Genomic DNA, 25,465 nt, shown 5'->3' on the forward strand with positions numbered 1-25,465 from the left:
GCTGGAACTAGGGGTGCTGGCTTGAAGTGGTTCCCCTCACATAGTGGATTCACAGGTTGATTCAATGGCTCTCCGCACCCCCACATCAGGGCCTCCCGGGGGGGGGCAAGTGGGGCAATTTGCCCCAGACCCCGGGCCCTGCAGGGGCCCCCATGAGAGTTTTTCCGGGCCCTTGGAGCGGGGTCCTTCACTCACTCCGGGGACCCCGGAAAACTCTAGCAGGGCCTGAGTCCTCGGAGCTTCTTCTGCTCCGGGTCTTCGGCGGCGGGGGGTCCTTCCGCCCTGGGGCAGAAGGACCCCCTGCCACCAAACTACCACTGAAGTGGGACCCACCGCCGAAGTGCGGGGTCTTCGACAGTAATTCGGCAGCGGGGGGTCCCTGCCGCAGGTCTTTGGGGCACTTTGGCAGCAGGTCCCGGAGCGGAAGGACCTCCTGCCACCGAATTACTGCTGAAGCGGGGGCCCCCCGCCGCCAAAGACCCCAGGCCCCCTGAATCCTCTGGGCAGCCCTGCCCCACATACAAATTGTTCCAGCTCCCCTGCCTACCCAGTTTCCCCACTCCTTCCTCTTCCCCCATCCTTCGCATCGCTTTCTACCCCCCGCCTCTGCCCCCCAAACCCCTGTGCGCATGCCCAGGCTTCTCCAGGGTAGTGAGCGGCGGGGACGGGAACTGCAGCAGCAGCCACCGCTGGGGGCGCTACAGAGGAGCGACCTGCCGCATCAGCGGCTCGGAGGGTCGCATCCCCGCTTGCCACGTGATTCACGGAATGTCGGGATCAAGCCCCAGCACGGCGCCGAGCTGTGTCCCCCCCCCACCCCACACCTCAACGGGGGCAGGAGCGCTGCGGTCACGTGGGCTCAGAGTGATGTAATTCCCCTCCCTCCTCCTCCTGCCCCTCCCCGAGCCGTCGGGACGTTGGGAGCTGGGCGCTCGCTGCGTGTGTGTGGCTCGCGCTGACCACCACCAGCAGGAAACTTCCCCAGAGCAGCTGCTGCTCCGCTTTCCTCTCCTCGGTCAGCGTGTCGGGCGCCGAGCGTGTGCAGCTCCGGAGCCGCCGGCGGTAGCAGGGCAAGGAGCCTCCATGGGGTGAGTGTCCTCACAGAAGTTGGCATCTGTTTATCCAGCGCTCTCTCTCTTTATTGTGTCCTGTTCCCACCCCTTCCTTTTGTTATTGGGAATTCAAGGAGCAGAGCGGCTGGGGAGGAGGCTATGAATAGGGGCATTGTATGCATGGCTCAGCCCACAGAGAACGGGCAGGGGAAGGAGGAGGCGAAGTGGGGAGCCTGCTGCCTGCTCCTGGGGTCTCTAGGAAAAGTGGGGTAGGAATGCGGTGCCAGTGGAGAGGAGAGATGCACGCTCGCTGGAAGGAGGAGGGGTGGAGGGAATGAATGGGCGAGACGGAGGCAGGGGAGCTCTCCAGGCTGGACCCTTGTTGCTTCCGTCTCTCCTCCCGTGCTCCTGGAGCCCTGAAGTTTGGAGAGACCGGGAGGGAGGCAGTGGTAGCAGGCAAGGATTTTATAGCCGCTCTCCTTTATTGTGAGTCAGCCTGTGATTTCCAGGGCTCCGGGCTCTGCCTCCGCTGAGTGAGTGGGAGGCCTCCTCTCTGCGGAGCGGTGGAGGAACAAGTTTCCTTAAGGAGAGGGAAGAGTTTGCAGGCGGTGTGGATCGCCGCGTTGGGCTTTCTGCTCTCTGGAGCATGGGGAGATTTCTCTCTGCTCCCCTCCCACCAGAAGCTGCTGATAGTGCGTTTCCTTTAGCAGAAAGTTAGGCTCCCCCCCACCGCCGTGCGTCTGGATTTGAAGAGGATCCAGAGGGCCGTGCACAGCAGCCAGTGACTCAACTGCAACTTTTTTTTACTCTAGTCTCTCTCCTGTGGTGGGTCGCATCAGGGCTTTGGAGAGTTGACAGCTGCAGCTCATGTGAGTAATAATAGCCTAGCTTTAGTAAACTTTAAGGGGGAGCAGTCAGCATCTATGGATTTCTCTCTCTAAGAAGCTCCTCCCCCGCCAAGGTATCTCTGTCTCACAGGCAGGGTTTGGGGAAAGATCTCCTAGTGGAATTTGGGGTATGTGTGTGGATATCTATATATAAAATCACCTTTTTTTGTTATGTTGCTGAAGCTCTTACTCTCAATGCCCAAAGTTTCTGTAAATAATGCTTAATCTTTTTCCCTTTTTTAACCCCCCATATGGCCTTTTTACCATTTGTGTAGCAAAGGATGCTGGGACTGCTTAACAGAAGAGGTTCTACTTCTCTTGATTGGAACCTGCCATAGCTTTATTGCAAATAATAAAATACCTCACTAATGCCCTTGTAAAATATCTCATTCAAAGCTGTAGTTAAAATTGTCAGCATTTGCATTAAAAGTATAAACCTCTCTTCTGGTGTTCGCATCTCCGTTGGTGAAATTTTTCTCAATCCAGAAACAGTCCCTGGAGTTATGAGGACTGAGTTTAAAGTAACTTTTGAGAAAAGTGATCAAAACAGACGTGTGTGTGTGTACCTCTCCTTTTCTTGTTTTTTAGTGTTTAAGATGGGTACCTTGTCCTTGACTCTGTCTCTTTAAATTTGGCCAGAATAGGAATGATTTCTTCCTTTACTTTCCAATGGAATTTTCTTTTGAAAGACAAATTTCCCTGCAGTCTTGGAAAAACAAATATTGTAGAGCATTCTTCTGCCTGTGCTCTAATCTGTGAGTAAAATCCATTAATCTATCTGTTTTTGTTGTTCAGGCTCTGAAAGATGTAGAAAGTAAAGTACAGTGATAGTGCAAATAATACAAAGTAAGCTAGATTCTTAACGTTCAAAGTTACTTTGAGTAGCATAAGGACCTTGCTTTTTTAGTTTTTTTTAAACCTGATGATGTCCTTCCTGTATAATTTTCTTTTTTACTGTTATGAACTTTAAAGATAAATTTAGTTCATAACTGCAAAAGTAGCAGTTTAAGGGGATACTGAGGCTAAAAGGTTTCAGTTTATTGGAAATAATCTTATCAGATCAGGATTTCCCACAGGTGACAATTAAAAACGGACCGGATTAGTAACCCAGTCAGATCCACAGTGGAGTTCATATTTCTAATTCTTACCAAAAACCTGTGAAGAGGATTTTCCTTCCCCTCTCCTTTTTTTTAGCTGTACTGTGTTACTTGTCAAATCATTTTAATTTCTCACTGAAAAATCTACTTTTAAATATTCCTCGGTTTAAGAACATGAACCTGTAATAGAATATAAATATGGTTAATGATTATGCAAAACATTCATTGTACTGACAGATTTTAAACATTTATTGTCTAATCATCAGTTGTGCATTTTGAAGCCTCTTATTTAGTACCATCTCCCTGCTGGTTTCAGAATAGCATTAAAAAGCTTAGAACACCAAATATATGTATATTACTAGACCAGACACTCTAGACTGATTAGGTGGAATTTATAAGTCTTTAGACATGCTTAGCTTTCGGCACACACTCATAAAGAGAGGTAAGTGAACTTTTTTGTATTTGCTAATGAAAGAGTCGTACAACAACTACATAAACAGAGGTGTGAAAGAGCATTTGAGAGGAACAACACAAGACTTGTTTAGAACCTGACATTCTGTCTGATAGAGAAGCAAAATGCCTTGCCAATATTTACCTGTATACCCTGCACAGCAAGAATATATCCTTCAGACTCCAAAATATTGGGGATATGTGTGTGTACCATTCTGTTCCCTAATCCAGGAATGCACTTATCAATATAACAAAGAAGCCAGCTTTCCCAAAAACAACTGATTATGTAAAATGGGTAAGAGCAGAGTGAACAGAGCTGCTGCTGAAAGTTTTCATGAAAGGGTTTAATAACGCATCTCTGTTCAGTTTTGATATAGCCCCACTTGGGTACCTTTCCACAGCCCCGTTTGGTGGGGCATATGTGTTTAAAAGGAGAACAGTTCCAAAAGGAGTGGAAGCTCAGTTTCTGGGCAGTTCTAGGTTTTTGTGACGATTAATGGCACAGTTTTTGCACCAGCTGTAGTAATAATCCACTATGATCAATTCATTCTGGTAGCTGAGTATGTTCTGGTTCTTGTTGCATGGTGGTGATACCTGAAATAACAATACACAAAAATGTATAAAAATAAAACTAATAAATCTAAAGCTTTAGTGTTTTGTTCTTTGCCTTCTCAGGCAAAAACTAAAATAACCAAAAGAAAACGCATTTGGGATTTATATCAACTATCTAGGCAGGTTTGTGCTGGCTTCTGTGGGTTATGACTTCACCAGAAGATATGAATTGAAATTACTGCTATTCTGGCAGTAGCTTTTCTACTGTGCATGATGCTTAATTCTTTTAAGAGGGGGACTATATTAGAGATTGCAGAAGTAATACTTTTAACGATGGCAGCTTAAGTAATAAACTATCATCAAACTGCTTGGAATAAAGTTGGATTTGGGGTAGGAAAGAGAAATGGTGAATTTAGCCCTTGGCCCTTACAGCTGGGAACTGGTATAAATGGTTAGAGAGAGCTTCAGGGATGGAAACTAAAACAGACCTGGTGGCAGCAGCGTTACAGTCCCAGCTCCTCCATTTCTTGTTGCAGAAGAGACTAACTTGCCCAAGATCATACCAGAAGTCTGTGGTGGAGTAGGGCAGTGGTCTCCAAACTTTGATTGCGCACCCCATTAGTAAAAAAATTTTGAGCATGCACCCCCTGCTGCACCGGCTCTACCATTTTTGCCAAAGCAAAAAAAATTTAAAAAATAAAAAGGCCGCTCGGACTCCTGCCCGAACTGACACAGCGTGCGCAAAAAAAAAAAAAAAAAAAAAAGCTCTCCTCCTGCTGCGCACCCCCAAGGATCCTCTTGCACACCCCACTTTGGAGACCACTGGAGTAGGGAATTAAAGCTAGATCTATCTGAGTAGTGCCTTAAGCATTATACCATCCTTCCTTGGTGTTAGTATATACAGTATTTACAGTGGAGTCAGTCTGATATATTGATATTGCATCCTGTCCCTAAGGAAAGGGTTTTCAATAATACCGATATGAATGGGTGCTCGTGAGGGGCAGTATTAACATGGATTCATGGGTTAAATTGCACCCACACCACTCTGGGTGTTGCAGCCTGATGCATGGGGTTGGAATGCTTTGAAGCCAGGCCCCACCTGGTGGGACAGGAACTGCATCTGTGCAGTGAGTGTGGGATGGGCTCACTCTCTATTCCACCCCCGCCTGACCCTTCCCCAGGGTCTCCCCTCCTCATTCAGCTAGGATTAGGGTTGTGGTGCCAGGGTGGGGGGTACTGCTATGGTTGATTGGTGCCTCCTTGGTTCACTCCACCCTCGGTGCTCTCAGTACTTTATTGTAGGGTTAGTGATGTTGATTCCTTAGCAGTCTGAGCTTTTCTCTTAAGTGTTCTATGGAGCAAGGCATACCTACAAATTATTTTGACTTCCTAAAGCCATTTCAGTTTAAAGATCACTTCCCTTCTCAATCAGGTTTTACTTCCTTGGTGTGACTGTAATCGTGCTAGTTCATACAGTTGATGCCTTCCAGGGCAGACTACATACTTTCAGATATACCACTTTAAAAAAAGAGCGTGCTTATATATATTTATTTATATAAGCAAGCTCTTTTTTAAAAGTAGAATATTTGAAAACTTTTCTTAGTCAGAATATTTCTTCAATGGGGTAAAATCCTTCAGGGAATCATCTTGTGGCTGGGACAGGGTTTGAGGGTGAGGTTTGACAAGTGTCTTACACACACGAAATAAAGATACCCGTTCATCCCTTCTTAACACTTCCCATGTCGCTGTTTGTTTTTCGTGGGCTGCTTTACAGCATTCATCCATAAAGCAACATTGTACAGCCTTGGATTTAAGATTAAATCTTTATACTTTCTTCATGCTTGCTTACTCCTCTAAGGAGCAATTACTTGTCTGATGTGAAGTATCATAAAGGAACAAGTAGCAGGTACTAGTTGTTGTGAGATGCAGTTCTCTGTGCTGCTATCTCAACAAATAGGTTGTTCGGCACATCTCTGCTGGTTACATCCCTTGCTCTTGATTGGGCACTGTTGCTTCGTCTGATCACTCTTAAATCTTTAATATGATAACAAGTGGAACTGTGGCTCATGTAATCGTTTTATTTTTATTATTTGTAATTAGATGCCTCAATCCAAATCCAGGCCTTGCTGTGTAAAGTGCTGTAAAAACACATTGCTGGAAACAGCTGGTGTCCTGAAGACTTTGCAGTCCAAGTAGAGAAGGAAGACACAAGGGGGAAGAAGAGGGTATTTTTGTTCTCCTTTTTAGAGATGAGGAATTGAGGCACAAAGAGATTATGACTTGCCTGAGATCATACCGAGCTATGCCATAGACTTTGTGTATTGGCCCCATATTTCCTAAGTCATAGAGAGTGTTTCAAACCAAGACCATCTTTCCTCTGTCATTTTGACTAAACATTCTCCATTATTAAGAGGATTTTTTTTTCATAATTCCCATGCTACACTTGGCCTTCTGAGGCACCTGACCATGAAGCATTTCTCAGGAGTAGGCTTTGGACTGCTGTTGGCATTGTTGCCTAGCTAATGTCCGCTTCTGATAGACAGCGTATACTGGGTTAGAGATAAGAGTACAGTAGATCAGTCTTTCTCACCACCACCACCCCCCACTCCATCTTCCTCAAAATAATTGTTCTCCCAATACCCAACTGAAAGAGACTGGCACCTTGAAATCTGTTTGGTTTCTATAGCTGAGATTAAAGTAACTTAAATCATTACACCTGCCCTTGCCCCTGCCCGTTTCTGTGGTCTTACATTTTTCTAGCTTTTTTAAAATAAAAAATTCAGTTTGCTGATTCTGCATTGAAAGACCTGCCCAGACAGCGGAGTCTGACTAGACACAGGGCAAAATGTGAGTCTAATGAATAAATGAGTAAACTCCAATTAACTTCAGTGAAGCCAGGATTTCCCCTAGAGCGCTATTAGTGGACAAAATAAACTGAAGAAGGGTCTTGTTTTCTTCTTTTGTATAATTCTTTCCAGTTACAGTAACTGGGTGGCACTATGGCCTTGTGTGTTCACACAACTTCTACTAGTGGGTTTAAAAACCAATTTTAGTTTATATAGTTAACTTGGCACAAAACCCTATGTGAACACTCTTAAATTGGTTAGCATTAGGCTTCTAAGGCATCCATACAAGGGTGGCTTACCTGGATCAGCTGAATCAACTTAAAAACAGATTTTAAACTGTTACAAGTTACAGACAAAGTCTAAGAGTAGAGGGTTGAAACACTTGAGTTATTTCCTACAGTGAGTGTGCAGTTTTTTGTTTTGTGGGTTTTTTTTGTTCGTTTGTTTCTGCTGGTGTGGCTGTACCGCTATAGCTATAGTTTCAAACAATGCTAAATTGCATCTGTGCACAAGTCACTTTTTTGCAGTGCATTCCCGCCGGAGGGTTTGCACTTGTACAGCTACATCCTTGTAGCTACACGTGTGCAAAAAATATAATGTTTGAGTCAGTGTCTTACTAGTTTGATTTACTGTGCTGGCTTCCACAGAGAGTACTTAAAATTCATTGAATATAGACTAGATTTAAAATAAACAAGTCAGTAATTTGACTGTGAAACAAAAATCGTACATCTATGGTGAACTTATAAGATGCCTAACCTCAGCTTGTCAGCATAGGAATCTGAATGATCAAAAAGTAAGAAGCATTTCTTAGCAGTGCAAACTGTGAAATGTAATAACTCTGGTCCCCTTGCCTCTGCAGAGAGGAACCAGAATCTGTGGATCTTAGTGCAGAAAGAGGAACCAGCACTGCAGTATGCTTGCTTCTTCCTCTCAACCCTATAGATGCCCATCTGTAGAGACTTGGGGAAGATCTGAGCTGTAAGAAGGGAGGGGCTGTGGCTGTTGTTCTGGCCAGACTCTCACTGACCCTAGAGCCATGGGGCAAAGCAACATGAATGTCTACAAAGAGTTGGCAGTAAACTATGTGAGTTCACTCATAACCTCTTTTCACCCTCAGAGGGATGTTCCGGGGCAGTGGTTGTCAAGGTGAGGCTTGGGTGCTGTATGGCAGTTAGCAGTTTGGTGGCAAGAGATTTTCATGTGGGTGGTCCTTGTCTGTGGTGAATCCCCTGTTGTAGCTATGGATTAAAGGGGATTGGTGGATGTAGGGGGCCAACCCTCAGCCTCTTCTGTAAAGGGAGAGAAAACAGCCCTTCTCTGTGCACCCCATTAGGGAGAAAATGAGAAGCTTGGTGAAATGACATTTACTGGTGGGTAGGTGACTACAGCAATATGGTTACAAAAAATGCTGGATGGTTGTAAGCACCTAGGTTGGAAGATAATTTTTTTATTAACACAAAGGTTACAGCTGGGATGTGATACAATGGAGAATTTTAGAAGGATATCAAGGGGAAAAGCTTTCCAACAGTGGGATGTACTGTATTTGAGTGGAAAAAATCTCCCAAGGGAAGTTGAGTGCACATTGCTTAACCCATCTAAAAGCAGAGATGACAAAGAGCTGGAGGACACAGGAGACTGTCCTAAACAGGCAGGGTGGGACTAGGTCACCAAAGGTCTCTGATATGTCTAACATCTGTGACTCTGTTTAAAGTAGGATTAACTGTGTACAAATCATTCATTCCCTGTCTTGAGTAGCCCTTGAGTCACACAGTGAATTTCTCAATGTGTTTTCATAGTCAGTAAAAGTAGATTAACGAAGACATGAATTGTCTTTCTAGGTACATGAAGTTTAAAATCACTTTGTTCCAGTTGCCTTTTTATATGATGTAAGCAGGAAGATGGCTTGCTTAAGATGGGAAAAACTGAGCCACGCTGATACACTCATGATACAGTAACTCTTTCCGTTATTTGTCAAATGGCATACGGTTCTCTGCCATAGACTAGGGGGAGGGAAATGTGAATGTGATGGAAATCACAAGATATTTAATAGAATGGGAAGTGCTGGAGGTATCTTTCAGTATGGTGCCTGCTTGTATGGTATGGTAATCTAAAGCCGCTAAGAGGATGGACAAAAGCTAAGCCCTCCCATTGGCCCAGTGGCTCTGGCAATGGAAGAAACCCAGATTTGTGAGTGGCATTAGTGTTCTTGTTAACTGGGTCAGCAGAGCCTGACCATGTGAAGGATGTGACAAGCACAGGTATTGAGGTGGACAGTAGAATAGTCACTAGCTGTGCCAGTGCCTGTGGCTAATTAACAGAGCAACACTAACTGCCAGCAGAGTTTGTTCTTGAGAGCGGGGGGAGGGATAGCTCTGGTTTGAGCATTGGCCTGCTAAACCCAGGGTTGTGAGTTCAGTCCTTGAGGGGGCCACGTAGGGATCTGGGGCAAAAATCAGTACTAGGTCCTGCTAGTGAAGGCAGGGGGCTGGACTCAATGACCTTTCAAGATCCTTTCCAGTTCTAGGAGATTAATATATCTCCAATTTTTTTTTTTTTTTAGAATGAGAGCTGAGTTCATGGCCTAGGAGGAAAATTATCATCTGAAGTGTTATTGGGGAAAGGAGAATCTCTGCTAGGTGTTCAGTATGCAGATTCTTACTTCATGGAGTTTCTGGCTCTTCTCCTTTATTGGCTGATAGAAAGCTCTACTTGAGGTAGGGGGAGAGTGAGGTTGGAAAGAGAGGACTGGTTGAAGTTGTGAACGTCATTTTGGTTATGTTGGAAAAGTTTTATCAGATATGAAGGTTTTGTAGCCTTTCCTAATGGATGAGCCGACTTTGCATTCATCTAATCTCCATGTCCTCAATTGAGAATTAATTCTGAGATTAGTATTGTGCTGTGAGTATAGGAATGTCATAAATTGGATACAAATGTGGTCAGAAAGAGAGAGGGCTATCACTTGGTAGAAAAACTGAATGAGACAGTAGAACTTGCATCTTCTACTTTACAGAAATACACTGATATTTCTCTCCAATATTTAACCCTTCTGGTGTTAGACATTCAGGGCAATGAGCCTTAGCAGCAGAGAGTCATTTTCAGTGTCACAAAATTAGAGCATATAGAATGCCCTACGACCATTTTATGTTGCTTCACTGAATTCAAGGGGCATTCAAGGAGTTAATTACAATGTTGTTTGAAAGACCTGGCTCTGATTCTAATATAATTTTAATGAGGAGAAAATATAAGCCTAGGGTTGCTATTTACTTTGATTTGCCCTAATGTAAATCAATGGGAGTGCTTGCCCTAGTAACTTTTTAAGCCTTAATACTTAATTGTATGACTTTTAGGTTCAGACACCATACATATAGAAATATGGGGGCCTCAGATTACCACTGTCCTACTGCACCTTATTGTAAAATTGTGGCATTTCTACGTTGACAGTGAACCTTGCTGGGGTTTTAGTATGGACTGCTAAAAGTTAATATTTTTTTAATTATATACTAAAGGGACTACAGAACAAGTATTGTGTATTTAATTGAACTTGCAGTCGAATGCTTTTAACCAGAATTAACCTGCAGAACTTGTGGATTTACACACTCTGACTTTAGTAAGATGCTGTGGATACAAATTGACAGTGCTCAGTATTTATTATTGCATCTGCTCTAAAATGGGAACTATTGGTGCACTCTATTTGATAAATGGATTGGAAAGATGATCTTTGTTAGTACCTCTGTATCACCTGTGAAATACTGTTTTGAAAGGTCCTGGAGCAGTGCTCATTTGTGAATTTCAGTGGATGTGCCTGTCTCTTGTACAACAGTAATACAGTATGTTACTACCTTTTATTTGTAGGAGAGGAACACTTGTCGTAAAGGTGTGCTGAATTGGGATACTGACCTCTTCTGTGCTAATTCCAGTAGTTACTCCCTTTTGAGAATGTAGACCTTAGTAAGAGGAAACAAAAGCCAGTTGTTGTTTTGCAAGTTCTTGTGCCTCTATTGTTGAGGGATCGTGAGCATTATGATGCACAAATTCTAATCTTAATGTTTGTTTTTAGTTGTCTCTGATGAAAAGATTAGAGTATGTAGGTCATGAAAAATACTAAACCTGGGAATCTGTGGAGTGGTTGATTTCTCTCCCCCCGCCCTCCCCCCTCCCCTTTTTTTGGCATCCTACCTAAAATTTTATTCTGCTGTGGATTTAGATAATGCCATAATATATAAAATGTACATACTGTAGGCAACGTGACCTTGATGAATCTTGTGGAAAAAAATTAGTTGTAATGTTGGCCTCCAACAGGAAGCTTCACCCCTTCCCCCCCCCCCCCCCCCAAAAAAAAAAAAATCAACAACAAACCATCAAAACAGCTGCTAATTGGAATCAGGGCCGGCTCCAGGTTTTCAGCTGCCCCAAGCGGCAAAAAAAAAAAAAGCCACGGCAGCGCGATTGTGCCGCTCCACTCTTCGACAGCAATTCGGCGGCAGGTCCTTCTCCAAGAGAGGCTGAGGGATCCACCACTGAAGACCCAGACGTGCCACCCCTTGGTATTGGCCTCCCCAGGCACCTGCTTCTTTAGTTGGTGCCTGGAACCTGCCCTGATTGGAATGTGTAATAAGTCCTACATAAGGCCCAGTTCTGCAGACAAAGTGGCTGCATATTCAGGAATTCCCATAGAGGATCTTACCACTAGTCCATCTAGTCGGGTATTCTGTCTTCCATAACATCCTGTCTTCAGTTGCTTCAGATAAACTGCAAAAAACCCCGAACAAACCGGTAGCAGACAATTGTTTAGTAGCCTGCCTATAAGGGAAGGTTTTGTTTCTGGGTGGCCGTGGTGTGTGTTTAAATCCTTGCTTGGTGATTTCTTTGCCCTGATGCATGAACATTTGTTTTTAGTCCTTTTTAAATTATTTTAAAGGAATAATTGAACAGTTCGGTTATTATGTAAGTGTTTAATCTGTCTTAAATCCTGCTAAACTATTGGCTTCAGTGATATCTTGTGGTGGTATGTTCCAGAGGCTTTGAAATAAAAGAACACCTTTTTATATCAGTTTTAAAAGTGATCATCTGCAAAGGACTTGTAAAACATTGGGCTTCTGCCACCTCCTCCTCCCCTACCCCTTTTTTTCTGCTTTGATGTATAAAGAAGGCCTGACATATGAAAGTCTTGGGTTTATTACCGGGGAAATACCAGGAAAGTCACGGTTACTCTTCCTTGGTTTGGCTGGAGGACCTTTAGGAAGTCTCAGATGTTCGATGTGAGCTCTGACTCCTTCATTGGAGAGGGGGGATTTCTTGATCTTGACAGAGGCTGCCTTTCGCCAGAGTCAATCAAGTTAAATGGATTTGACAAAAATAAAATTTGTTGTTCTAAAACATTACAGTACAAACCCCCTTCCCCATAAAATTGCTTGACTTCGACTCTCTGGGTTGGCTCATGACATGTCACCCTCTCATTAATTCTCCATCATTTTAGCATCCTCCTGCCTGGACAGCACCTGCAAAGTAAAATGAGTTTCGTGGTGTGTGGGTTTTTTTGTTTTGTTTTTGTTTGTTTTTTTTTTTTTCCCCAGAAAACTTTCAGGACTTCTGTCTGTCATAAAGAAGTGCCTGCTGCCCCCCCGGCCCTTCTCCCCCCCCCAAACGGAGGTGGAGCTCAAGTCCATTGTTTTTCCACCTCTGCAGAGGTCACTCTTTACACTTGTTGCTTTTTGTGTTTCATTGACTGTCCCCTTGTTCTTGTATTACAAGTGAGTCAATGTTCTGCCTGCAGAACTACCTAATCATGCCTGAGTCCTTTAATTAGATTTGATGTTACTTTAACGTTCTACAGAAAGGTATTTGTTTTGGGGGAAGGAGTGGAATTGGCCCTCCTACAGACCTACTTTGCATGTTTGTGAGATGTTTTGGGAAGCTTATTCATGTGGTTTTGTTGTTTGTTTGTTTGTTTGTTTGTTTGTTTAAATATCTTCATGAGAGCTCTGGTGATTTAAAAGCTTCCAGTAGCTGTGCTTAGTTCAAAAGGATGGTTTGTAGTATGATGTGTGTGGTATTGGGTTTTTTTCCTGACTTTCTACAAATTTACCGCTTTCTTGCAACGTAACTGTTGATAAAACTGTATGATACCATTTTGAAAGACTACATGCGCGTGTGTATTAAATCTTAATTTGTGCTTCCTTCCAAAAAGTAAATTGGCACTTGAACTTAACCGATGTGATGAAAGAATGTTGATGTTGGTTTTTCTTTCTTTATCAAACTGGAGTCTAGAGTCTGTGAAAATGACATGAAACTTCATACAGTGAACATAAGTGACCTATAGAAATTAGGGGAGGGAAGTATATTCATAGCTATTCATTTATTTGACTCGACTCTGAACTTCAATAGGGAATGTTTTTTCTTTATTCTAATTTGGAGGGGGAAGTTACTAGAAAGAAACAGAACTTTGTGCATATGAATATTCTTTGCTGTTAAATTGTTCCTTCAGTAGGAGCTTGCATGGCAGCTAAAACTCCAAAAAATGTGGACAGACTATTTCTGTAAACATAACACAAACATATTTTGTAAGTTGTCAACAGATGTTGAAATGTTGGAATTTTGTTACTTAGATGACTTTGTTCATTCCAGAAGTCTGTTAATCTTTCTCCCAATAGCTATTCTCTTCCCATTACGTTTGTTTTCATATGTGTACACAAACTATTAGTGGAGATATTTGTACAGAACTTCTCCATATATTTGAGTGATAGAGGAAGTTTCTGACGTTATCCCACAATGTGTGCCAGGGTTGGGTGCGAGAACCTTAATTCAATGACTTTGCATGTTTCCCTCCAGTTTCTTTCCCACTACCCACCTTACAAGTGGTTGCTTTGACAATAACACTGAAATAAGCCGGGAAGCTGGTACAAATGTTACCTGTTGTGAGCATGTCAGTGGTCCTCTTTAGGCAAGATATTACTAGTATTATAAAATACAAACTTATGAATAACAAGTAAAGATTGTTTCATGCTATTGCTCAGCTGGAATTCAGTCAGTGTTGGGCTTGTGCCACTTAAACTTCAGGAAACTCTGAAATGCTGTTAATTTTAAAGAATGTTGGAACATTCTTTACATACTTCTTGATTTGTTTTTAAGTCAAAGATCTATTTTTAAAAATATAATACAGATCCTAGTGAACCTATGTGGTATCTAGTTAGAAACTTATTTTCCTTTCTGTTTTGCCTAGGTGTTGAAAAAAACTCAGATTTGGAAAGCTGAATGGGATAAAGATGAAGAGCTTGAAAGCAAAGTTCAGAAAGAGTGATGTAAGTACTCCAGGGCTTGCTCTTGCTGACTAATATTTGTTAGTTTGTATTGTGGAAACAATCCCCCACTCCCAACTAGATAAGGCTGTAGGTTAATTAACTACAGAGAACAGAAGCATTTTCCAAACACTAATGTAACAGGAGAGTACAGTAGGTCTCTAAACTGTTTGTTTCTGTTTTGGAGTGTTATTCTCAGTCACACAGGCTAATCAGAATTGGCCACATGCCTCTCTTAGGACATTAACTGGCTTATGTGAAAATCTGCATGCGTGTGAGGTCCACCAGTCTTCTGCCAGATAAGGCCCTTTCACAAATCTTGATCCTGTACCTGGAGCTTAGTTTATCCTATTAATAGTTTTAATATCAAATAATGTTTTTATTTAGTATCAGAGGGGTAGCCGTGTTAGTCTGGATCTGTAAAAGCAGCAAAGAGTCCTGTGGCACCTTATAGATTAACAGATGTTTTGGAGCATGAGCTTTCGTGGCTGAATACCCACTTTGTCGGATGCAGGTAGTGGCATGCATGTAGTGACATGCATCCGATGAAGTAGGTATTCACCCACGAAAGCTCATGCTTCAAAACGTCTGTTAGTCTATAAGGTGCCACAGGATTCTTTGCTGCTGTTTCTATTTAGGCATTTGTACCATTACTATCACTGTGGAATCTGAACACTTAACACAGAAAACTGTATCCAGACTGTAACAGAGTGGCAAGGTCTTTAACCCCATATAGGGATAAGCGGCTGTCCTGTTGGCTACCCTGTTAGCAGGGGTTCTGGAGCCTTGCATAGAGCTGATAAAGCAGATGTGGCTAGTTAATTCCACCAGTCAGAGTAGATGCTTGCACTTGCCTCTCATACAGGGAACTAGGGGCATGGACGGGGAAGTCCTCCAGGGTTTGTCAAACCCCAGAAAGAGCTGCAATTGGAGAGAAACCTTAGGCTGAGTTCCATATTCTGTTTGAGTTACCAGTAAGATTACCAAGAAAGGGGTTAATTTGACCTCATACGATGTGTGGATTTCTTCTGAAGCAGTGGGAATGCCACCTGTGTACACAGTCACTCAGTATGTCTGGCTTCTATTCACTGTGTTCTGATGCAATAAGTTTTTGTGGCGTGTGGAATGTGTGTCCATGAAGCTATGTCATGTGTTTGCTTGTAGGAAGTCCTGTTAGTTGTGTTGTGGCACACACTCTGGCATGGCAGCACTGAATTGTCTTACAGATAAAATGAAAGTGACACAGATGACTCTTGACATGTATGCCATATGTTGGACTCTGTCATCTTTTGAGTGGAACACGTAGCAACACTGATCATACCAATGAGGAGGAGGACTGGAATAGCATACAAGACAATTTGGACAACCTTGTAAACTGGAGTAATAGAAATGAGATGAAATTGAATAGCACACAGTGCAAGGTCATGCATTTGGGGACTAACCACAAGAAGTTTTGCTATGAGCTGGGGGGTGCATATCAATTGGAAGTGGCAGAGGAGGAGAAAGAGCTGGGTGTATTGGTTGATCACAGGATAACTATGAGCCAGCCACCAGTATAATGCAGCTGTGGAAAAAGGCTGATGCAGTCCTCGAATACATCAGGTGAGGTATTTACAGTAGTGATAGGGAAGTGTTAGTACTATTATACAAGGCACTGGTGAGACCTCATCTGGAATACTGTGAACAATTCTGGCCTCCCATGTTTAAGAAAGATGAATTCAAACTGGAACATTTGCATAGAAGGGCTCCTGGGATGATCCGAGGCATGGAAAACCTACCTTTATGAGAGGAGACTGAAAGAGTTTGGCTTATTTAGCCTAACCAAAGAAGGGGAGATAGGCTTACTCTCTCTAAATACAGCAAAGGGATAAATACTAGGGAAACAGAGGAGTTAGTTAAGTGCCAGTGTGGGTACAAGAACAAATGGATATAAACTGGCCATCAACAAGTTTAGGCTTGATATTAGATGCGTTTCTAACCATCAGAGGAGTGGAGTTCTGAACAACCTTCCAAGGGGAACAGTGTGGGCAAAAAACTGGCTTCAAGACTGACCTTGCTAAGTTTATGAAGAGGATGATATGATGAGACTGCCCACAATGGCATGCAGGTGATCTGTGACTTCTAGCAGCAAATATCTCCAATGACTGGTGGTGGGACATTAGATGGGGAGGGCTCTGAGTTACTACAGAAAATTATTTTCCAGGTGTCTGGCTGGTGGGTCTTGCCCACATGTTCAGGGTCTAACTGATCACCGTATTTGGAGATGGGAAGGAATTTTTTCCCCAAGGTCAGATTGCAAGAGACCCTAGGGTTTTTTTTTTTTTTTTTGCCTTCCTCTGCAGTATGGGGCAGGGTCACTTGCAGGTTTAAACTAGTGTAAATGGTGAATTCTCTGTAACTTGAAGTCCTTAAATCATGATTTGAGGACTTCAGTTACTCAGCCAGAGGTTAGGGGTCTATTTGCAAGAGTGGGTGGGCGAGATTCTGTGGCCTGCAAAGTGCAGGAGGTCAGACTAGATGATTATGGTGGTCCTTTCTGATCTGAAAGACTCTGAGTCCGTATCAGAAATATGAAATCTTTCATATTCCAACATTACATAATCTGTGATTTCAGTGTATTTATGCTTAGTTTTTTTTCTTTTGAAAATAACATGCTGCTTTGAAATAAATGGCATACAGTGGTCCTTTACCATAGCTAGTTCTCTAAACAGTCTGTTCATACAGCAGTTAACTTGGAGTTTTGTGAACAAGCTATGGCATCAGTGCAGCTTGCTTGAAACAAAGGTAAAATGGTTTGGAGCAAATAGTGTCATAACAGCAACTTTGCCTGGCTACTCCAGGGTGTGCACTTAGCTGCCCTAGTGGCTATAATCAGGGCAGATCCTCAGCGTAGACAGCCTAGATTTTAAATTAACAGTTTTGCTTTTATGCACTGGAGTCCTCATAAATCCATTAACTATATAAGGAGAGGGGGTTCCATTGCATGTGCAATATTTTAATATAGAGATTGTCTCATGGGCTGCTTCTCCCCCATACTCTGACACGTTGCAGTAGGGGTGTATATTAGCTGGCTTTTAATGCAGTTTAATACAGTAGAACCTCAGAGTTACGAACACGTGTTACAAACTGACCAGTCAACCATACACTGCATTTGGAACTGGAAGTAGACTATCAGGCAGCAGCAGAGATAAAAATGGAAAAAGGCAAATACTATACAGTACTGTGTTAAACATGCACTACTAAAAAAAAAAAAAAAATGAAGGGAAAGCAGCATTTTTCTTCTGCAGAGTAAAGTTTCAAAGCTGTATTGAGTCAATGTTCAGTTGTAAACTTCTGAAAGAACAGTAATGTTTTGTTCCGAATTAAGAACATTTCAGAGTTATGAACAACCTCCATTCCCAAGGTGTTCATAACACTGAGGCCTGGTCCACACTACGCTGTTAAACCGATTTTAACAGCATTAAATCAATTTAACGCTGCACCCGTCCACACTACACTGCTCTTTATATCGATTTAAAGGGCTCTTTAAATTGATTTCTGTACTTCTACAAAACGAGAGGAATAACGCTAAAATCGATATTACTATATCGATTTAGGTTAGTGTGGACGCAAATCGACGTTATTGGCCTCATTATTTTACAGTAGCTACCCACAGTGCACCGCTCCAGAAATTGACGCTAGCCTCGAACCACAGACGCACACCACCGAATTAATGTGCCTAGTGTGGATGCGCACAATCGACTTTATAGTATATTTTATAAAATCGGTTTAAGCTAATTCGAATTTATTCTGTAGTGTAGACGTACCCTGAGGTTGTACTGTAGCTGTGAATAAGGCGGAAAAGTCAGTGTGATGTGACCAGCCAAGTTCTCTGCGGACCACAGCTTGGGAAGGTCTGAGCTAAAGGTAGTATTCATTGCAGGCAACTGCTGTGCTGACTTTTTGTGTGAGCATTGCTGGTGACCATACTAAGATGAGAGGAGAGGAAAGGAAAGATCTTTCTAAAAAGGCCTGTTTGGTTGCTATGCTTATTTTGAGCTTTTGGAATAGACTGAATAATATAAATGTATATAGAGATTTTTGTGGTGATGATATGGTTTTGTTAATCTGAGACTGAGATGGGACAGTCATTGTACTGGTATTCCAAGAAAAAATCACTTGTCCAGAAGGTCCACTCTTCGTATTCAAAACTTTAAGTGTCTTCTAATGTAAAAATGTTTATAACTTTATCAAGCTGCCAAAAATCTCAAGTTTTACAGGCCTATAATTGGATCAGAAATTCCAGATTTAGGTGGAAAGGACACAAATTAAAAATAAACCTGGCCTAGGTATGTAGGAAATTGTATTTAATTCTGGTGGTGGCTTAATTATGAAGAGTGAACGAAGTGGCCTGATTTACCAGTCCTCTTCAAAGGCTTTTGATTAGCAGAATACCTTCTAAGTAAGCATGTCATGCCACAAAGCCCAAACCACTTGTTTCATAGCCAAGGAAATTTTTATTCTTTTTGAAATCTCTGTTAGAACTTGGTTACTGATCATAGAGTAGTAAAGCTAAGATAGGCAACATGCTAAGTGAACTGGAGTTTTGGGTAGACATCTGTTTGGATACTAAGACTGGGAATGATGCCCTTAAATGTATGAATACCCATAGTAACTTACACACACAAACCTGTTTGTTCTCACTCTTAGGTAGTTGGCTGGATTTGCCATCCAAGAGCAAAGGTCTGCATGTGTGGCATGCATAATGTTACTAGATACCAGTGTAGGCAGTCCATCGTCGGTGCACAGCAGTTTACACAGAGTATCCCTTTCTACCTCTCTTGGCAACCCTCTCTCACCTCTCAGCACAACTGAGCAGAGGAAGAAAGTATAAGATGCTGGATTCCTTAGCACTTCTGACTGTTATCAAGCTGTGCTGTATAGCAGCTGTTGCCACAGAGTCCCATGAAGGCTGTTAAGAGTATCAGAATGTAGATCCCAAAAGCCCCTAATCTAAGATCAAGACAAAAAGTGTACTCTTCCCTGAACAGTGAGAGAACTAGTTTAAGAACGTAATTTCACAGGGCCAACGGGAGTTGCTGAATACTGTACTTTCATGTGAGATAAAGGAGAAGAATTCCTTTTTTTTTTTTTTTTCTTTTGCTGGGTAAGGATAAACAAAATGGGCTGTCCTTAGCCATAGTTTGGTCCCCTCTTCTACTCACAATCTGATATGGTATTCTTTGTATCTTCTTGGATAAATCAAAATAAATAGACTAGCCACAGGCTAGGGTGAAAGGAGGCAGGAAGGGCCAGCATCAAGAAACAAAGCCTGTAAGCCTTGTTAAGAGTGTGAGTAGACTAAGTATAACAAAGGACTCTGGTAACTTCAGCCTGTGCAGAAGGCCAGAATAAATCTGTGCACCATTATGGTGCGGCTGGTGTGTTGAGTGGTGGTTCACCAGTGGCGTGTGCATGGAAAGGAACCAGTGTGCATACACTATATGCTCTACAGCAGGGATCTCTGATTTTGCTTCAGCTGGTTCTGAGTGCACAGAATTAAGAAGTCGCTGCAGGATACATAATTTAATGAATCCAATAGTTATGCTTCACATCAGTGTCATGGAGAGTTTACAGCTGTCATGCCTACCTATAGGCTGGGGTAATGAGGAGAGTTGTGCTGCTGCCTCTCCTCCTGACCCTGAACTGGGATTCCACTACCCAACTCCTCTGTGCTTCACCTGCATATATCCCTCTTACTTGGGCTTTGTGCATGCACATCTCTCCCTCTTGGCATTCTTAGCTTGGTCATTCAAAAATTCTTCTTGGGGGCAACTATTACCTGATGGACATGTGTAACTGGAGTGGAGGAATGAGACTTCCTATTCCACCATGAATGGGTGTTGTCAAAGCACAGAGGTTAGTTACATGAGGATATGTTTTGTGGGAGATGGATGGGTGGGGGAGAGTGATCTATTTGGAAATCAAGTAGTGGGTAAGCATGCTGGGGATCTGTGGACAAAACCATAAAAATCACATTTTCTTACTGAATAAAACACTCAACTTAGTGCCAGGGGCTGTATCTGCGCCTCTCCAACCCCTGCCCTGTACGAAATCCACTGCTGGCAACGGGTACTCAGGAGCTGGTGACCTGAAAGGATTACAATCTTAACTGTTACTAGGTAATGTCACGTGAAGTAGTGTAGCAAATCTTGGTCTACCAGAGTCTTTTACACCCCCACTCCCCCATAAAAAACAACCAAACAAAACCCAGCAACCCAACACTTCTGAAAATCTGCAGTATATGAAGTACCTCTGTCTGGAGAACAACTATCCACTTGAAAGCTTCAAGCTCTGTTTTCTTGTAGACTGTTGACAATATAGTTTGAATTCTTAGCAATGGCTCTGCTTGAGAATAAGTTCTGTTGAGTAGTAATTTAGCTAAAACATGAAATCGGTGATATCTGAACTCTTTTTGTAACTGGGAATACACATATCCTACATGTTTGCTGTAGCTGGTAAGCACCAGATTTTCAAAGGTATTTAGGCACCTGAAGATCTGGATAGGAACTTTTGAAAATCCTACGAGGCACCTGTCTGCATTTTTAAGCACCTAAACACCTTTGAAAATCTGGCCCCTTGATACCAAGGTGATAAATGATCTAAAAACCTAGGTATGTATTTGGAATTAAATGTGTGTTACATCTCTTGTTGCATGAACGTCTTGACAACAGAGGCTGTTCTTGCCCTTCCTCCATAAATAAAAATTGGGTTTGAAATGGAGAATAGGCATTAATTGCGAGTTCTGAGGACTATTTCTGGCAGTACTAGAGAATTCTCTATGATGATTATACTTCAGATAACAATTTTCAGTTGGATATCTTATTGAATGGGAGTAAAGTTATGATTCACCCTTTCGTTTCCTGCTCTCTGTACATTTTGTAATTAAAATTATTAAAGTAGCTTTAAAAAAAAATTGCAAATGGACTTGTAGTTCAACGTAAAAAGGAACTGTTGTCAGAAACATGGCCGAGAAATGCTTGGATTTCCCAGTGCCAGTCATCAGCTCCTGGTGTTTTTGGAAGTGCCAATTCCTTGTGTTACAAAATAGGGGGAGCGGAGACTTGCTATTCTTATTTTAAAAAGAGTCTGCTTTCTATTCTGAAGCATATTGAGTCATTGTATTGAAGGTTTAAAAAGCATGAGACTGCTTGGTATGTTGTGTTGTAGTTTACAATAATATAAAACTTTCCAATTTTAGAATAGCGGCTATTATACTATTAAGATGTTGAGTTTTTAATTAGAACTCACTTTTTTACTTGAGTGGGTTATTAAGAATAGGCTCATGTTCAACATTTCTTTGGTATAGAATATTGCTGGAGGGCTCTGGATCCTATTGTGAATTGACTCCTTATAAACACATTAGATTGAAAGGTCCCCTCAGTTCTCTGGGAGCTAATCTGTGGGAGCATAGGAACAAATTAAATAAACAAAAAAACTTCTTTTAAACACTATTTAAAAGTGTTTTTTCCCCCTGTTTAAAGTTATAAGTAGCCTAAAAGTGAACACTGAAAATTTGAAAAGAATTCACATCACCAACTCCATGTTCTATTTCCAGTCTCTTTAAAGATAATTGTGGGTGTTTTGTCTGTTTGTAAAAAAATATGTAATGGCAAAAAGTGAAATAGCAATGCTGAATAGACCATTCTCCCCAGTTGTGTTTGTGATTTATGTGTGCCAAAGCTTGACTTCTTTCAGGTATGTTTTGAATTAAGTACATTTAAGATGGGACAGTGTGAATTTAGCACTCCCACCCACTTTTGGCTCCCTAATAAACAGATTCTGGGGTTCATTCAACCCTGTTCTCCAGTTAATGCTGAGATCCCTCTCCACCAACTAAACTAATACTTGGCCCAGGGTCATGCAGGATGCTTTCAGCTTCACATCAGCTCTTTTCCAGGAAAAGTGATAATGGCTCCAGCTTCTCTACTCCTCTTAAAAAAGCAGAACCAAGTGCCACTCTTTTGCACAGTAGAGGAGGGGCTCCTGCTGCTTCTTCCCCTCTTGAAAGAAGAAAAGCAGCTTAGAGACTGCTTGTCTTTCCCACTCCTTCCATAGAAAGAGCGTGTAGCACACTGGCCTTAATCAGCTCACTCTCCTTGGCAAAATTCATACTCTCCCTGGGCAAGCAAGTGAGTAGGTTTTCCAAGTTCCTGCAGTTTGTGGTGTAGAACTCTCTCTCTTCTATCGATGCTGTCACATGCCAGCTTCTGTCATCTGGTGTCATCACTGACTGGTAACACAGGGTGGATGGATGTTCAAAATATGGTGGCCCTTTGAGGCTTCCTCTAAAACGAGCATACTCATTCAGTTATGCGTAAGGTTCCATTGAGCCACCAGTGGAGACTCCACAAACATGTAGCTTTCTGCTTGGCGGGAGGGAGCAGGTTAGATGATTATGTCACTGTAATGTTTAATCATACCAGTATTTAAAATGATAACCATGTTACCTTGACTGTCTGGGAAATAGAAAGCTCTTAGAGGAACAGGACAGGCTTTCCTAAGTTTTGAAAGGAAAAAAATTCAGTGTTTTTGGGTGGGGAGTTTAGTGGTGAATCATGTGAGAGCTATTTGCTTCCTTACAGGCTGCATACAACTTTATCTTAATTGCTTTTTGCTCTAAAAAGGACAGATATTTACAGTGTGTTGACTTTAATGGAAGTTTAACCAAGACCATTGGAAGTTCTCCCTGGGTAGAAACTGGCTTACACTACAAATGCAAACATGTTGGGGAAACGGGTAACTGTATAATTGTGCTCAAAGACATGATTCCAATTTATAGTGTAGGCTGGAGAAATTATTTCTGGCTTTGTTCCTATCCAAGACTTCAGCTTGACCTCGATATGCTATCAGAGTTGGGGATCTACTGGCAGTTTATGACCATGTTGGGGAGAAGTGGAGAAATATAGCTGTGTTGTAATATGGTTGTATTTATAATAGGGATAAAACGTAGCACTGAACAGGCTAATATCAGTATATTAAAGTGTGACTATAACCAAGGGCTTGTGTACATGGGGGAGTTACAAGCACTAAGCTATGGTGTGAATTTAATGTACTTAAACTACTCTGCACTAACTCCTCATGTGGACACTCTCTACTGCAGTGCTTCTCAAAGCCGGACCTCCAGGGACTTTCCCTGAACAAGCCGCGGACTGGCCTTGAGAAGCACTGCTCAACTGCACACTTGGAGTGCCCTCAGGTGGTTTCGGGCAGGGCTACACTTGCAGATGTAGAGTGCTTTGAGTTAAACCGGGCTTCACAGAGCGCAGTTGGGAAAGTGCTGCAGTCTGTCCACACTGACAGCTTCAGGCACACTGGTGTGGCCACATTTGTGGCACTTGCAGCGGTATTGGGAGTGGTGCATTATGGGGAGCATCTCAGCATGCAAGTGACTGCAATGTGCTTTTCAAATGGGAGGGGTGAGGTGGAGTGTGACAGGGAGTGGGTTGTGTGTATGTGGAGGGGGAGAGAGTGGGGTTTTGGGGGGTTGAGAGCATGTCAGCATTCTATCTTGTAAGTTCAGACAGCAGCAGACCTCCCCCTCCCCGTGCCTCTCTCTCTCTCAGTATTCCACACTAATGGCTTGCATGCCAGCTGTCAGAAATGGAGCTTCGAAAGGGCATTTCTGCAGGAGTTCAAAACAATGAAAGAGTGGCCACTTGACTTAAGGGGATTATGGGACGTTTCCGGAGGCCAATCAGAGCGCAGTAACACAACACCTTGTTCACACTGGGCGTTGTTTGCTGTGCCTTGGCTACGGTATTCCTCTCGTTGAGGCGGAGTACCAGCAGCGCTGTAGCTGCGGAGTCAGAGCACTCTACGTGCCTTACCAGTGTGGACAGGTAGTGAGCTAGTGCACACGGGGCTCCTTTATTGTGCTGTAACTTGCAAGTGTAGCCAGGTGCTTAGCTTAGTACACTTCCAAAGTGCCTCTGTGCACATTAGTTTAGTAAGAGCATCCACATGAGGAATATGTGTGGAGTAGTTAGTGCACAACAGCTACTGTGGGCTTTTTTCTCATGTGGACATGCCCCAAGTCAGCTGATGCAGTTAAATACTGTTCCAAAATTTGATTATGGCCCTGTAAATGGGCTGAAACCTTTGATTTGGCTATTGTAGTGTAACTTCAAGGGGTATGGTCAAGTAGGTAGGACCCCTATCTAGTGGTGAGGTGTGTGCATTCATAAAGATATTTTCATTAAAGAGCTTTGGTGAAAAGTTAGTCTTTGATTAAATCTTCCCTCACATCCCCACTATATTGAAATCCAAACATTGTTATTGCTCTAATGCATCAGAAAAAGGGAAGAGCTAGAGACTTCATAAAATCCTCAAGAGGCCCTGCTGTTGTCAGTCTATTTTACATGGAAAGTGCATGAATGCTACAATGATGGGCAGTGTTGTTGTAGCTCTTTTGGTCCCAGGATATTAGAGAGAGAAGGTGGCTGATAGATCGATCGATCTATCTATCTATCAGCAAAGTGGGTATGGTCGTATCTTTTATTGGACCAACTTCAGTTGGTGACAGAGAGAAGCTTTCAGGCTTACACAGATCTGAAGAAGAGCTCTGCATAAACTCAAAACTTTTTTTTTTTTTTTAAACTAGTGTTGGTGAGAGAGACAAGCTTTTGAGTTTATGCAGAGCTCTTCTTCAGGTCTGTGTAAGCTTGAAATCTTCTCTCTCTCACCAGCAAAAGTTGGTCCACTAAAAGATATGACCATACCCACTTTATCTCTCTGTTATGAGCAGCAGCACAAAATTTGAAGAAATAGATGGATTCAAAAGAAGCAGGATGTGAAACTGGCCAGTCTGTTTTTAGCCCATGCTAAATAAAGTGTTAAAAAAGCCCTTAACAAAAATTTCTTACCAATTTATGTAAAAACATGATTTTTGAGCATGTCTCTTCTTAATTTTAAATCAAAACAAAGCTCAAAGACATGAGTTTGGAAAAATTGCAAAAAAAATTATAATAAATGTCCAATTTATTTGGTTGTCCTTAAAAGGAATTAAATGTCACATTAAGTAAGTTTTTGAAAATTATAGTAATAAACTAGCTGTCTGTTTTTACTGTAATGCATTATGTCATTTCTGTAAATAGAAACGTCCTTTTAGCACCAGTCATTTTTTTTTATTCAGTAACGTTTTTTAAAAACTTGGTTTTGTTCAGCTCACAAAGTTGTCAGAGCAGAAGTAAAGGAATGGATTTATTTTGAAAGTGACTTCTACAGTCTGAGAAATAACATGAACTG

At 42.2% G+C, this 25,465-nt stretch overlaps 1 protein-coding gene across 5 annotated transcripts in view; it reads left to right on the forward strand.

The window, feature by feature from the left end:
• Nucleotides 1–763: 763 nt before the first annotated feature.
• Nucleotides 764–25,465, forward strand: part of RAI14 (retinoic acid induced 14) — a 148,622-nt gene continuing 123,920 nt past the window's right edge. For 4 of the 5 annotated variants that reach the window (XM_050943773.1, XM_050943777.1, XM_050943776.1 and 1 more), the window contains exons 1-2: nucleotides 765–1,088; nucleotides 14,104–14,182. In XM_050943773.1, the coding sequence (XP_050799730.1) occupies nucleotides 14,147–14,182 (36 nt within the window). In that variant the 5' untranslated portion in view covers nucleotides 765–1,088; nucleotides 14,104–14,146. Of the gene's footprint in view, nucleotides 1,089–1,864; nucleotides 1,924–14,103; nucleotides 14,183–25,465 lie in introns of all 5 variants that reach the window. The other variant, XM_050943774.1, reaches the window with a different exon arrangement.

Source organism: Gopherus flavomarginatus, chromosome 3 (assembly GCF_025201925.1).
Source record: "Gopherus flavomarginatus isolate rGopFla2 chromosome 3, rGopFla2.mat.asm, whole genome shotgun sequence".
NCBI lineage: Eukaryota > Metazoa > Chordata > Testudines > Testudinidae > Gopherus > Gopherus flavomarginatus.